At 48.2% G+C, this 13,905-nt stretch overlaps 1 protein-coding gene across 6 annotated transcripts in view; it reads left to right on the top strand.

Moving 5' to 3' along the window:
• The window catches only part of COX10 (cytochrome c oxidase assembly factor heme A:farnesyltransferase COX10), a 1,230,266-nt gene that overhangs the window by 1,048,594 nt on the left and 167,767 nt on the right, over positions 1-13,905 (top strand). For all 6 annotated transcript variants that reach the window (XM_068263380.1, XM_068263379.1, XM_068263381.1 and 3 more), the window contains 3 exons: positions 597-724; positions 1,938-2,229; positions 3,734-3,858. In XM_068263380.1, the coding sequence (XP_068119481.1) occupies positions 608-724; positions 1,938-2,229; positions 3,734-3,858 (534 nt within the window). In that variant the 5' untranslated portion in view covers positions 597-607. The remainder of the gene's footprint in view (positions 1-596; positions 725-1,937; positions 2,230-3,733; positions 3,859-13,905) is intronic.

Here is a 13,905-nt window from a genome sequence, read left to right as displayed (position 1 = left end):
GTTGCTGTCTCTGCCCGTCACCTCTGACGGCCTCCGGTGTTCAATATGAAACTGGTGAATGGAGAGAGGTGCAGCTCACGGTCCAGTCTAGTGTATACTCACATCCTCCTGGACGGTCTGTATTCCGGCAGGTCCGTTGCTGTCTCTGCCCGTCACCTCTGACGGCCTCCGGTGTTCAATATGAAACTGGTGAATGGAGAGAGGTACAGATCACGGCCCAGTCTGGAGGGAACACGACATGCAGGGGGCACTATAATGGTAAAAATAAAAGGGAGAAACATGGCACGTAAAAAGGGTAATATACAGCGCCACGGAATATGCTGCCGCTCTATAATTGATGAAAATACAGAGAAAATGTGCAATTCTGTTTTCATCCTCCTTCTCTTTTAAACTGCACAGAAAAAATAATTATTGGATGAAAATGGCAGACGAAGAAAGTGTAGTTTGTCTTGCACCGAATATCTATGTGATAAAACGATTGCTAGATGACTTGGGACATAGCTGAATGCCAGAGTCTCTGTGGTCTGTAAGCTGCACACAGCGCCTAGATGGGGAGGGGTTTATTTCCTGGCTGATCTGATCTGTCTCCTCTGCAGGAACAGCAGGCATGTGCCTGGCACAGATTCACCGGACGGTTACCGTATCACCGACAGCTTGCCGACTGATCCTGGCATGCAGGAAACGGAGCGACCGCTGGCTTCTCTACCATCCTGCCAAACGCAAGGTTAGTGGACTTAACAAGGGTCATTAACCACTCCCCTAGTGACCAGGCTATTTGTTACTAAAAGGGCCACTGCAGCTTTAAAGGGGAACTGAAGAGAGAGGTATATGGAGGCTGCCATGTTTATTTCCTTTTAAGCAATACCAGTTGCCTGGCAGCCCTGCCTATCCTCTGCCTCTAATACTATTAGCCATAGCCCCTGAACAAGCATGCAGCATATCAGGTGTTTCAGACTTTAAAGTCAGATCTGACAAGACTAGCTGCATGCTTGTTTCTGGTGTTATTCAGATACTACTGCAGAGAAATAGACCAGCAGGGCTGCCAGGCAACTGGTATTGAGTAAAAGGAAATAAATATGGCAGCCTCCGTATACCTCTTACTTCAGTTCCCCTTTAAATAGAACCCGAGGTGGGATTTAATTATGTTAGTGGGGCACAGAGGCTTGTTGTGCACACTAACACCAGCCTCTGTTGCCCCATGCTGTGCCTCCAGGACCCCCCTGCGCGCTGCTATCCCCTCCGTAGTGCTAGCGACACACAGCATGTCGCCAGCCCAATGTTTACCTATGCCTGTCTGTTAGCGCCGCTAACTCCAAGCACCTCATGGGGCTCCAAGCACCTCATTGGGCTGGAGAAAGCCCCAGGTAAGTATAAATTGGGCCACACGCCATATCGGGTACAGTTTAACAGAGACTGTCAGGTTGGGAGGTCCAAGCTAGCTGCCAGGTTATTGGATGAGGTCAGATGCTGTTAGAAGCCATTGTTCCTGCCTTGTGCAGCTTATTACGCAGGCAGGAAGAGGAATATGTCTGGGCAAGCTGCTGAAAGCAGAGTACAGATTCCAAGCTTGGAAAGAAGTACAGTTTGTGCTTCTGGTTAGTTCTAGGAATTCACAGAAGCTTACATAATTTAAAATGGAAAAGTGTTTTTGTTTTGTTTTATTTTATTTATTTATTTATTTTTGTACTAAAGATTTGGTGCCAAATCGTTATGCGCAAGGGAAAGCTACTAAAGTACAAATTTGTGTATTTTCTTCTGAAAACCTGATTCCCCAGACAGGGTGGCGGGAGTAACAGCGGATAGAGCGCATGTCGCCCATCAGGGCTGTGTCTGGTAGCGCGTTGGTAGTTTCCACTTTCTAGGGAGAACAGCTTAGCGATAAGTCATTCTATAAACTGGCAGTAGAACTGAATGTATGTGTGCTGGTCTCTCTGCAGTATGTAACCCAACATGGAACTTTATGCCAAGAAGCCAAACCAAAACGAGATGTGGCAGAATCTGCACTACAAGAAGAGAATGTATTACAGGAGGTGAAACCCATATCTACCGTCCTCAGGGAGACAAGCATAGAGATGCCCAGTGACAGCACTCCTCATGAGGAGAGTCCCACTACCGACAAACTATGTGACCAGTTCCCCTCTCAAGATGACCGGGGATGGAAGGAGATAAAGGTGGATTTATCCACCCTGCCTGGGATCCTCGCCCGACTATCCAAGATCAGACTCTCAGGTATGTGCAGTACAATCAGGCTTTAGGGTATATGAATATGAGAAATAGCGAGGCACTGCTGCTTAAAAGCCTTTTATTCCAGCTGGGTAGACAGTGCTATCAAGCAGTGGGGTGTCTAGGCATGACAGCTTTTTCTGAAGGATTAAAGTGAACCAGAGACGAAGCACCCTCATGTATCTCACCATATATATCAGTGGGAACATTAGAGAAAACACCTACCTTGCTCTCTGTTTCATTCTTCACTGCTCAGCCTGCCTAATAACAGCCCTGATAAAATCCCTGACTGATCATTCAGTCTGGCTTTGCTCAGGAATCATTATAGCTGAGTCTGTCTTCTCTGATGTCTTTTCAAGCCCAAGCCTGCCCCCTCCTGGCTTTGCTATAATGACTCCGCTATAATGAACTTGAGCAAAGCCAGACTGAATGCTCAGTCGGAGATTTTACCAGGGCTGCTAACAAGCAGGCTGAGCAGTGAAGAATGAAAGAGCAGGGTAGGCGTTTTCTCTAATGTTCCCACTGATATATATGGTAAAATACATGAGGGTGCTTCGTCTCTGGTTCACTTTAACCTATCGGTAGTTTTTTCAGAGTCAAAACATGTCCATGCAGCCAGTGGAGACACAGCCCTGGAACAAGCATGCAGCCAGTGGAGCCACAGCCCTATAACAAGCATGCAGCCAGTGGAGCCACACCCTGAAACAAGCATGCAGCCAGTGGAGCCACAGCCCTATAACAAGCATGCAGCCAGTGGAGCCACAGCCCTATAACAAGCATGCAGCCAGTGGAGCCACACCCTGAAACAAGCATGCAGCCAGTGGAGCCACAGCCCTATAACAAGCATGCAGCCAGTGGAGCCACAGCCCTATAACAAGCATGCAGCCAGTGGAGCCACACCCTGGAACAAGCATGCAGCCAGTGGAGCCACAGCCCTGGAACAAGCATGCAGCCAGTAGAGTCAAAGCAATTTCCTATCGGTTTTTCCACGTCAGCTCGTGTTTTCTTTGCACGTTCTCATAAATCGGTTTCAGCCGTTTGGAGAACTCACAGTAATTCCAGCACTGATGAGCTTTTTCCACCACGCTTATAATTCGATCTAATTAAGTTCATACCAAGGTATAAAACTTCAGTTTATCCAACAAATATTAATTGTGGTAGCCACAACCTCAGCAATCAATGTGTATAATCAGCACAGCACTGAGCCAGCGAGGTGATCACTGCAAGTTCATTAACAAAGTTTATTTACAGGCTAATGCAATACTGCTGGTTAATTAGTATGATTAGACCAGCAGATTCCGCTAGTTACACTATAATTACACAAGTTCATCTGCAATTTCTTTACTATCTTCAGTCTACTTTTTTATGCTTTCTCTCTCTTCCTAATCAGCCTCCTGTCTCTCTCTTTTTTTCTTTTCTTTTCTTTCTCTCTTTCTCTCTCCCCCTCACCTTCTGTGAGTTCTGGCACCTGTCTGTGTGTTTGAGGATGCCACAATTTTGTCTCTTGCAGCCCTGGTGGTGATCACCGCCTCCGCAGGCTATGCCATGGCTCCTGTGCCCTTTGACCTCAGCTGCTTCCTGTTGGCCTCACTTGGGACAGGTCTGGCTTCCGCTGCAGCCAACTCCATCAACCAGGTGAGTGAACCTGTCTCATGAGAGTGGCACTGCGATTCAGGGGTATTGGACCTCTTGGAGGCTTCAAGTTTTATCCCAGTTTTGTGGTTTATTCGGTACTGTGGAGCATGGAATATAACAGGGCTGTGGAGTTGGAGTCGGGGCAATTTTGGGCACCCGGATTCGGAGTTGGAGTCGGAGTCGTGGTTTCAGAAACTGAGGAGTCGGAGTCGGTAGTCGGAGTCGCATGATTTTTGTACAAAATCCACAGCCCTGTTAAGTATTAGACTAAGGAGTCGAGGAGTCGGAGTCTGAGCAATTTTGGGTACCCGGAGTCTGAGTCGTGGTTTCAGAAACTGAGGAGTCGGAGTTGGAAGATTTCTGTACCGACTCCACAGCCCTGGAATATAATGTTTCATTGTGATTTCTGTGAAGTGTGGCTGCAGTGATGCATTGTGGGCCTCTCTTGCTCTGTGTCATGCCTTCTACATAAGCCTGATTGCCTCTTATGTATTCATAGCTGGGATATTTATTAACAGCTAATTGTGCTTATTAATGTATCAAACAAGAACTCTAGTGTGTTGAAAAAAGTGTCCTTGCTTGAATTAACTTTTAGACTGTAGATTATTTAAACCCCCTGGTGTGTACATAGTGATGAGATGTATTCAGTATACTGAGTTATCCAGATAAAGTGTCTTAAAACATGTACAGTTGATAGTTTCTGCACTAGATGCTTTGCAGCCCTGTATTACAGATTTGACTTTTAGATCAGGTCTGATCTCTGGCCTTTCTGTTCTTGTCTATACTGTATGCACTGTATACCAGCTCTGATATCTCTGCATCCCTGTGTAACAGCTTTACTCACATGACTTGTAGACCAGGTCAGATCATTGCTCTGTGCTGACCTTCCAGTTCCTGTCTATACTGTATAGTGTGTACACACTGTACACCAGCTCTGATACCTCTGCATCCCTGTGTGACAGCTTTACTCACGTGACTTGTAGACCAGGTCAGATCATTGCTCTGTGCTGACCTTCCTGTTCCTGTATATACTGTATAGTGTGTACACTGTACACCAGCTCTGATATTTCTGCATCCCTGTGTGACAGCTTTACTCACGTGACTTGTAGATCAGGTCTCATCATTGCTCTGTGCTGTCCTCCCTGTTCCTGTCTATACTGTATACACTGTACAGCAGCTGTGATATCTCTGCATTCCTGTGTGACAGCTTTACTCACATGTCTTGGTGTACCGAGCATTCGCGTAAGTGAGGTTCGTGATGGTGTGTGCCGCTGGGGGTGCCTGGGTTGGGGGAAGCAACATTACTTGGCTACGGGGTTCTGCTGCCCTTGTCCCTGGTCTGTTTGGGATTCTCCAGCTTCTTGAGCGGACTGCAGCTTCTCTAGGCATTTGTAATTCTCAGCGCGGGGGGGGGGGGGGGGGGGGGATTGCGCCTCATGCGAGTGTGCACATTGCGATGCATGCTGGGAGATGTAGTAATGTGTTTGCAGGGAGAGGCATGGAGACGCAGGCAGAATACAGTGATATTAGAGCTGGCATATAATCTACACAGCCGGGGGGACCTCTTATCTTTAGGTGGGCAATTTGGAGCTGATTTTATAACTGTATTACTGTTTTTAATATTCCTCCTCTTTCACCTAATAGTTCTTCACCGGTATCCAGGCAAGTCTTGTGAATCTTCATTTGCAGTGCCTGCGCAGACACTAAGCGCCCCAGAATGTGACATGTGACTGGGTTCTGTCAATGAATGTAGATGGGTGGCTGCCTGGATATCGCCAGACTTCTGTAAATGGCTGCTATTGTGTCTGCAGACCCTCCTCCAGGCTTTATGTTGACAAGACAGGTGCTGTGGTGGGCGGAGCACCCTCTGGCTATTGTCTGCAGCCCCGCCCCCAGCCTTAGTGCTGACAGGACAAGTGCTTTGGTGGATGGAGCACCCTCTGGCTATTGTGTCTGCAGCCCCGCCCCCAGCCTTAGTGCATACAGGTGCTGTGGTGGGCGGAGCACCCTCTGGCTATTGTGTCTGCAGACCCTCCTCCAGGCTTTATGTTGACAAGATAGGTGCTGTGGTGGGCGGAGCACCCTCTGGCTATTGTCTGCAGCCCCGCCCCCAGCCTTAGTGCTGACAGGACAGGTGCTGTGGTGGATGGAGCACCCTCTGGCTATTGTGTCTGCAGCCCCGCCCCCAGCTTTAGTGCATACAGGTGCTGTGGTGGGCGGAGCACCCTCTGGCTATTGTGTCTGCAGACCCTCCTCCAGGCTTTATGTTGACAAGACAGGTGCTGTGGTGGGCGGAGCACCCTCTGGCTATTGTCTGCAGCCCCGCCCCCAGCCTTAGTGCTGACAGGTGCTGTGGTGGATGGAGCACCCTCTGGCTATTGTGTCTGCAGCCCCGCCCCCAGCTTTAGTGCTTACAGGTCCTGTGGTGGGCGTAGCACCCTCTGGCTATTGTGTCTGCAGACCCTCCTCCAGCCTTAGTGCTGACAGGACAGGTGCTGTGGTGGGCGGAGCACCCTCTGGCCATTATGTCTGCAGCCCTGCCCCCAGCCTTAGTGCTGACAGGTGCTGTGGTGGGCGGAGCACCCTCTGGCCATTGTGTCTGCAGCCCCGCCCCCAGCCTTAGTGCTGACAGGACAGTGCTGTGGTGGGTGGAGCACCCTCTGGCCATTATGTCTGCAGCCCCGCCCCCAGCCTTAGTGCTGACAGGACAGTGCTGTGGTGGGTGGAGCACCCTCTGGCCATTATGTCTGCAGCCCCGCCCCCAGCCTTAGTGCTGACAGGAGCTGTGGAGGGCCCTCTGGCCATTGTGTGGACCTGTCTTACAAGCATTGATGGACTCTGGAGAGGAAGCTATTCTATGAGGATCCCAATCTAGACCAGATCTGTGTTTGTATCAGTTTTAGCATACAGCAGCATTCTCCTGAGTATCTCTATAAGCTGAACCAGAGATGGAATAAATGAAAATGGGATTGATTATTATTTAGTATTTATGTAGCACCGGTGTTGTTCAATTCTAGGTATTGTAGATGTCTCGCTGGGGACTAGAAAATATTTGACGTCACTAATCATTTGGGATGCAGGCAAATTTCAGGCAGTTTATTCAGTTTGGAAATGGGCCAATCAGAATACCGTACCTACAGTACCTAGCTGCATTCAATCTGTATAAGGGCCCTTTTCCACTAGCGGCGTTTGCGATGCTGAATCACAAAATCACAAACCGCTAGTGATTTTTTTTTTTTTTTTTTTTTTTTTTAAATCGCTACGGTTTGCACATTAACATGGGAATCGCGGTAGGCAATTTCCACTACCGCGATTCGTTTTTTTTTGTCGATCGCGCCGCGGAGCGATCTTTGCCGCGATTTTGCTATGCAGTACAGTGCATAGCAAAATCGTGAACGCAAATCGCCGAAGGTTTCCTGCCTTTTGCGATTCAGCAATCGCTAGCGTTCAGCGTGAACGCTAGCGACTGCTAGTGGAAAAGGGCCCTGACAGAAGTTTTAGGATCTGTGCTGGGGGCCCAGGAGGCTTGTTGAGGCCCCCATAGCTTATCGGGCAATCGCAGATATGTGTAGCTGATATTTGGGATTGGGGTAAATACAGGTGGTTCTGCATCTGCTGTAAGTTGGGGCAGTTTGTGGACGGTTTTGTTTTAGTCTGACTTTGCGGTTACAGCGGAAAACTGACATAACCTACAATGTCATCCTGTCTGCTGATTCCTAACTGCCTCCCTATAGTCATCCTGCCTTTCTTTCAAAGTAATAACATTTTGTGTTCATGTCACAGCCTGCTTCTGGTCGCAGTACGGCTATTGCTGGGATTCGTGTTCTCATGTAAGCCAAGTAAGCTGTTCAGCTGTGTAGTGTGGGAAAGCAGGCCAGACTGCTGCTCAGAATCAGTGCAGATGTCACATGACTCACACCTTATTCTCACTAACCCGCCCTTATTGCCACTCACCCGGGGTGTGCCTCAGTCTCACTGCCCTGCCCCTAATGCCACTCTCCTCCTTACCACTCTGACCCTAGTGCCACTCCCCTGGGGTGTGCCTCCTAATCAGCACTCTGAGCCTATTGCCCGTCTGAGAATGTGCGGCGGTCCCTTCTGAGGATCCTCTTTGAGGGAGCTGCAGTGTTTGTGGGTGAGGGGGGCGCGGTGCTCCCGTCTGAGGGGGGCGCGGTGCTCCTGTCTGAGGGGGGGGGCGCGGTGCTGCCGTCTGAGGGGGGGGCGCGCGGTGCTCCCGTCTGAGGGGAGGGCACTGTACTCCTGGGTGAGGGTGTTGTAGGGGGTGTCTTGGCACCCTATGGAAAAAGGTACAGGAGACAAAAAAAGGGAGCCCAGTAGTGCAATATGTCAGTTATGAGTGTTGAGGAAAAATAAATAAAATACTACTCACAAAGGTGGGTTGCATGGGGCAACCGACCGCAGAAAGCAGGTGGAGATCATTAACCCGACTCCACTCGGGGTGGTCCCCAAAGGACCTCGATCTGGTCGCTCTCTTGACGAAAAAAGGGAACAGATGGCTACCGTGGTGTTAACCACGGATGTACTGTCACCACCCCTTGTACAGATTATGTACGGGGGTATACTATGCACATTAGGAGAAAGAGGCGCGCTGGTTGGATAAAAACTTCTAAAAACAGTTTAAAAAGAAAAGAAGGTGAGGTGTCTTACCTCAATGACGAAATCTTTGTATTAAGCAAAAGATTTTAACCTTCCTGGCGGTAAGCCCGAACTGAGTTCGGGCTATGCCGCCGGAAGGCACCGCTCAGGCCCCGCTGGGCCGATTTGCATAATTTTTTTTTTGCTGCACGCAGCTAGCACTTTGCTAGCTGCGTGCAGTGCCCGCTACCCGCCGATCCGCCGCAATTGCTCTCGCCGCGGCCGCCCCCCCCCCCCCAGACCCCGTGCGCTGCCTGGCCAATCAGTGCCAGGCAGCGCTATGGGTCAGATCGGAGTCCCCTCTGACGTCACGACGTCGATGACGTCGGTGACGTCATCCTGCCCGTCGCCATGGCGACGGGGGAAGCCCTCCAGGAGATCCCGTTCTTTCAACGGGATCTCCGGATCTCCGATCGCCGGCGGCGATCGGAGGGGCTGGGGGGATGCCGCTGAGCAGCGGCTATCATGTAGCGAGACTTTGTCTCGCTACATGAAAAAAAAAAAAAAAAAATTAAAAAAAAAGATTTGCTGCCCCCTGGCGATTTTTTTTGCAAACCGCCAGGAGGGTTAATTTAGCACAGGCAACGCGTTTCGCGGGTCTGAGCCCGCTTCCTCAGGCCAATCAAAGTGCCAATTGACAGGTGTCGATCAGCATAGGGAGGCTCCCTATGTTGATCGACACCTGTCATTTGGCACTTTGGCCTGAGGAAGCGGGCTCAGACCCGCGAAACGCGTTGCCTGTGCTAAATTAAAATCTTTTGCTTAATACAAAGATTTCGTCATTGAGGTAAGACACCTCACCTTCTTTTCTTTTTAAACTGTTTTTAGAAGTTTTTATCCAACCAGGGCGCCTCTTTCTCCTAATGTCCTGGGTGAGGGGGTGCGTTACTCCTGTCTGAGGGGGGCGCAGCTCTTCTGGTTGGGGTGTGGTGCTCCTGTCTTAGGGTAGAGGGGGCCCTGTACTCCTGGGTGAGGGAGTGTGATACTCCTGTCTGAGGGGGGCGCTGTACTCCTGTCTGAGGGGGCGGGGCCGTGTACTCTTGCGTGAGGGGGTGCGGTTCTCCTGTCTGAGGGGGGCGCTGTACTCCTGGGTGAGGGGGGGTGCTGTGCTCCCGTCTGAGGGGGGGGGGGGCGTGGTGCTCCTGTCTGAGGGGGGCGCTGTGCTCCTGGGTGAGGGGGGTGCTGTGCTCCCGTCTGAGGGGGGGGGTGCTCCTGTCTGAGTGGGTGTGGTACTCCCGGGTGAGTAGGCACGTCCCATCTAAAGAGTCACGGTGCTCCTGTCTGAGAAGACGCAGTATTGGGGATTAGTCTCCGCAGACAGCCAGGCTGCATCTTGCCGGGGACGCAGTGATGATAATCTCATGGACACGAGTGTGCGCAGCTGTCGTACATCCATATTTCTTTTTTTCCTTTTCAAACCTTTTCTGGAGCTTAGAGAATCTCCGCCATTCACATGGCTTTATCCCGATTCCAGCGTCCCGCGGGGCAATAACTTTTTCCTTCATGTTTGCGAGATTGTAACTGATCCATTAAGGCCCTGAAGAGGCAGCGCTTCCCCGGCTGCAGAAAAACATAATTGAGTTAGAGTTGATTTTGCTGTTCCTTTCTTTGCGTGCCTTTAATGCTCTCCTGTAATACATCCATTTCATTAGCCTGTGACTGAGGCAGCTCAGATAAGGGGAAGCGGAGAGCGGCGGCGGACCAAGCAGCCCCATTCATACACTGAAATGCACCAAGGATGAGATAAGCAAATGAGCTCAGAGCAATTCAGCCTTATCCGTGCGCGGATCTCAATGCCGCAATACTCCCGGGGAGGGGAGGGGGGGGGGGGTGCAGAGGGGAGGTTGGCGGTGTATCACGTGACGCCATGTGCTCCTTCCAGCCTGCCCCTAACCCTCTCCTATGGGAGGGAATCTGGGTTACAGTAGTAAAAGTCAGAAGGGACCCCTCAGCTCATCCGGGGTGCAATGCCTCCAACACATTGGCCTCGATTCATAAAGCATTACCGCATACGTTATCGCCCAAGCGGTAAATTACCGCATGGTATGTTGTTTGATAGTGGATTCATAAAATTTAACGCATGTTTTACGCATGCGGTAATAGTGCGGTAATGAAACTGTTGTTTGTGTCGGTAAACTGAATGAAGTGTATTCATGTTAAAAAAAGGGGGGTGGGGGGGGGGGGGGGGGGGTAAGGAAGCGATAAATAACATGTTGTTATCGCCAACAAAGATCTGGCGAGTTTGTTCTACTCCGTAGCATATTAGGTGCCAAATGGAGCCCTCTCAACTTCATGTTATGGAATTTTTAAGGATACAGAGGAGGAAACACCGCACAGTTACCACACACTTACCGACTGACGACTTACCAACTGCTATCGCAATCACCTCGCACTCGGAATTTTTTTATGAATTCACTGCAAAAATCCTCATTTACCGCTAGCGGTAATTTCCCGCTCGTCTCTGAACTACCGCAGCCACTTTTATGAGTCGAGGCCATTGACTTTTTCTGGGACAGATGGAGAAGAAATGGATGAATTCAACGTAGTGTTTGATGTGCGTAAGACCTTATATACCTGTATTCTAGCAACACGCGCCTTACCTTTTATGACATGTCCTGCGTGCGCAGAACGCTACATCACGTGCCTACAGAGGAACCGTGACCAAGGATTGAACTTCATCCTAATCAGTAGCTGATACCCCCTTTCCCATGAGAAATCGTTTCCTTTTCCCAAACTGATCAGCAGGGGGATCTGTATCGCTGATATTGTGGTGAAACCCCTCCCACAGTGTGATGTCATGACCATGGTCCTGACAGTTTCCCGTCTGTGAGCCTTGTTGCATTGTGGGAAATAACAGCTGTTTCCGACTGCCAAGCAAGCAGTATCTCCCTCTGTCCATATGTATATCTTTAAAATATAAAAAAAAAAAAAAAAAAAAAAAACCTTTTAGCCTAGCGCATTGTTAGGGGGTGTGGTTATAGAGAATGACAGTTGGTGCTGCCTGTTTGTTCTTTATGTCTGCCAGTAGTAAAGATGATGGCCTGCAGGCTGATTGTGTGATAACACAACATGAACAATTTACATAGCGAATATCAATCATTTCTTGATCTTTTTTCTATTTAACGTCTCACTTTGCAATGTGTTGATTTTATTTTTCCATCTTTTCGCTAAAGTTCCTCTTTAAAGGATACCACAACTGACATGTGGCATAATGAGATAGACATGGGTATGTACAGTGCCTAGCACACAAATAACTATGATGTGTTCCTTTTTTTCTTTCTCTGCCTGAAAGAGGTAAATAACAGGTATGTAAGTGGCTGACTCAGTCCTGACTCAGACAGGAGGTGACTACAGTGTGACCTTCACTGATAAGAAATTCCAACTATAAAACACTTTCCTAGAAGAAAATGGCTTCTGAGAGCAATAAAGAGATAAAAAAGGGGGAAATTCTTATCAGTGAGGGTCACACTGTAGTCACTTCCTGTCTGAGTCAGGACTGAGTCAGCCACTTACATGCCTGATATTTACCTCTTTCAGGCAGAGAAAGAAAAAAAGGAACACAGCATAGTTATTTGTGTGCTAGGCACTGTACATACCCATGTCTATCTCATTATGCCACATGTCAGTTGTGGTATCCTTTAAATACCGATAAAGGTACCATAGGCTATCTATTGCACTCAATTTACAAGTATTCAGTGTATCAAGGCCTCACTCACAAAAGTAGGCCGCCCGACTGGGCAGCCATCATAAGAGGATATATGAAATGTTACCCGCCTCCACTCCGCTGATAGTAAGTCAGGGATTCCGGAGGTGATGGCATTCCCATTATTAGCAGTAATACTGCAATTTTTATATCTGTAGTGGTGGAGGCTCCGGAGAATAATACATCTGATATACAAAAATGAGCGATCATCGCTGCTTTCCTCCCCAAAGAAGCAACCAGTTTAATGTAACAATTACCGTAAATAAGATTTGTCGTGCAGTAGTATTCATAAAGAAAAACAGCGCGTCCTGCTATATGTCCATAGAAAGATCTGCCAATCTACACAGTTCTCTGCACTGGGCTTCCATAAGCCTGTCAGTTCACCATAAGCAAGATACACAATCCAGGCTGCTCAGATCACCAGAGTTGTTCATCCACAGCGTATATGACTTATAACATCAGATGAAATGGTAAGCCACACTCACCAGATCCTATGACTCTTAGGATTAGAGTCAAATGCGCTTTGGAAGTTTTAAGCACCTTTCCCGGCTACTCGGCTGCTCTCCCAACATTCAGATTGCACGCTTCCTGTCCGGCCTTTAAAGTATTCCCCCACTACAGAGGAACACTAGTATCTCTTGCAAGCCTCAAAATAAAAGTAACACACCTCATTGCGCAATGCAGTTGAATAAAATTGAATATAAAACGATAAAGCACTCACAAGCGTGTGGTTGGGTGTCTTATGGTGACAGACTTATGGAAGCCTAGTGCCGAGAACTGTGGCATATCTGTGTATGGACATATAGCAGGACGCGCTGCTGTTTTTCTTTGTGAATTTGAAGGGAAAGTGGACAGTGACTTGTTACAATCGCGCACCGGCATTTTAAAGAGACGAGACTCTCTCTGTGTCCAATTGTGAATTGTACTATGTAGAGTAATCACAGCGCAGTGTGTAATTGCTTGTACATGCAGTAGTATTACTGCATTTCTCGGGTCTGGCACACAAAATGCATTGTTTGTTTGTATTGCTTTCTGGATGTGAGTAGAGAGCTTATTCCCTTTTAATTTTTACATATTTTAATTTATGGTCGACTCCGCCAGCTTTTTCTAGATACAAATTGTTGTCTTGTGCCCTAGTCACAGGATCAGGCAAACAGCCGCCTAAACACTTTAGACTTTCCTAGCTAAATCAATAATTCGTTGTTTATCTGAACCATACATTTTAGAGTGTTTAGAGATGTCTGCTAATGTTGTTATTTTTAGTGTTTACATTAGTATGTATATAGCGCTGACATATTTTCTGCAGCACTTTACAGAGTACATAGCCATGTCCCTGACTGTCCTCAGAGAAGCTCACAATCTAATCCTACCATAGTCATAGTCTAATGTCCTACCACATTATTATGTATTTATATAGCACTGACATCTCCTGCAGCACATTACAGAGTACATAGTCCTGTCACTGACTGTCCTCAGAGGAGCTCACACTCTAATCCTACCATAGTCATGGTCTAATGTCCTACCATATTATTATTATGTATTTATATAGCACTGACATCTCCTGCAGCACATTACAGAGTACATAGTCATGTCACTGACTGTCCTCAGAGGAGCTCACACTCTAATCCTACCATAGTCATGGTCTAATGTCCTACCATATTATTATTATGTATTTATATAGCACTGAC

This window comes from Hyperolius riggenbachi, chromosome 12, assembly GCF_040937935.1.
Source record: "Hyperolius riggenbachi isolate aHypRig1 chromosome 12, aHypRig1.pri, whole genome shotgun sequence".
Classification (NCBI taxonomy): Eukaryota; Metazoa; Chordata; class Amphibia; order Anura; family Hyperoliidae; genus Hyperolius; species Hyperolius riggenbachi.
Note: the sequence above shows the minus strand (reverse complement) of the source record. Positions and strands in the feature narration are given on the sequence as shown.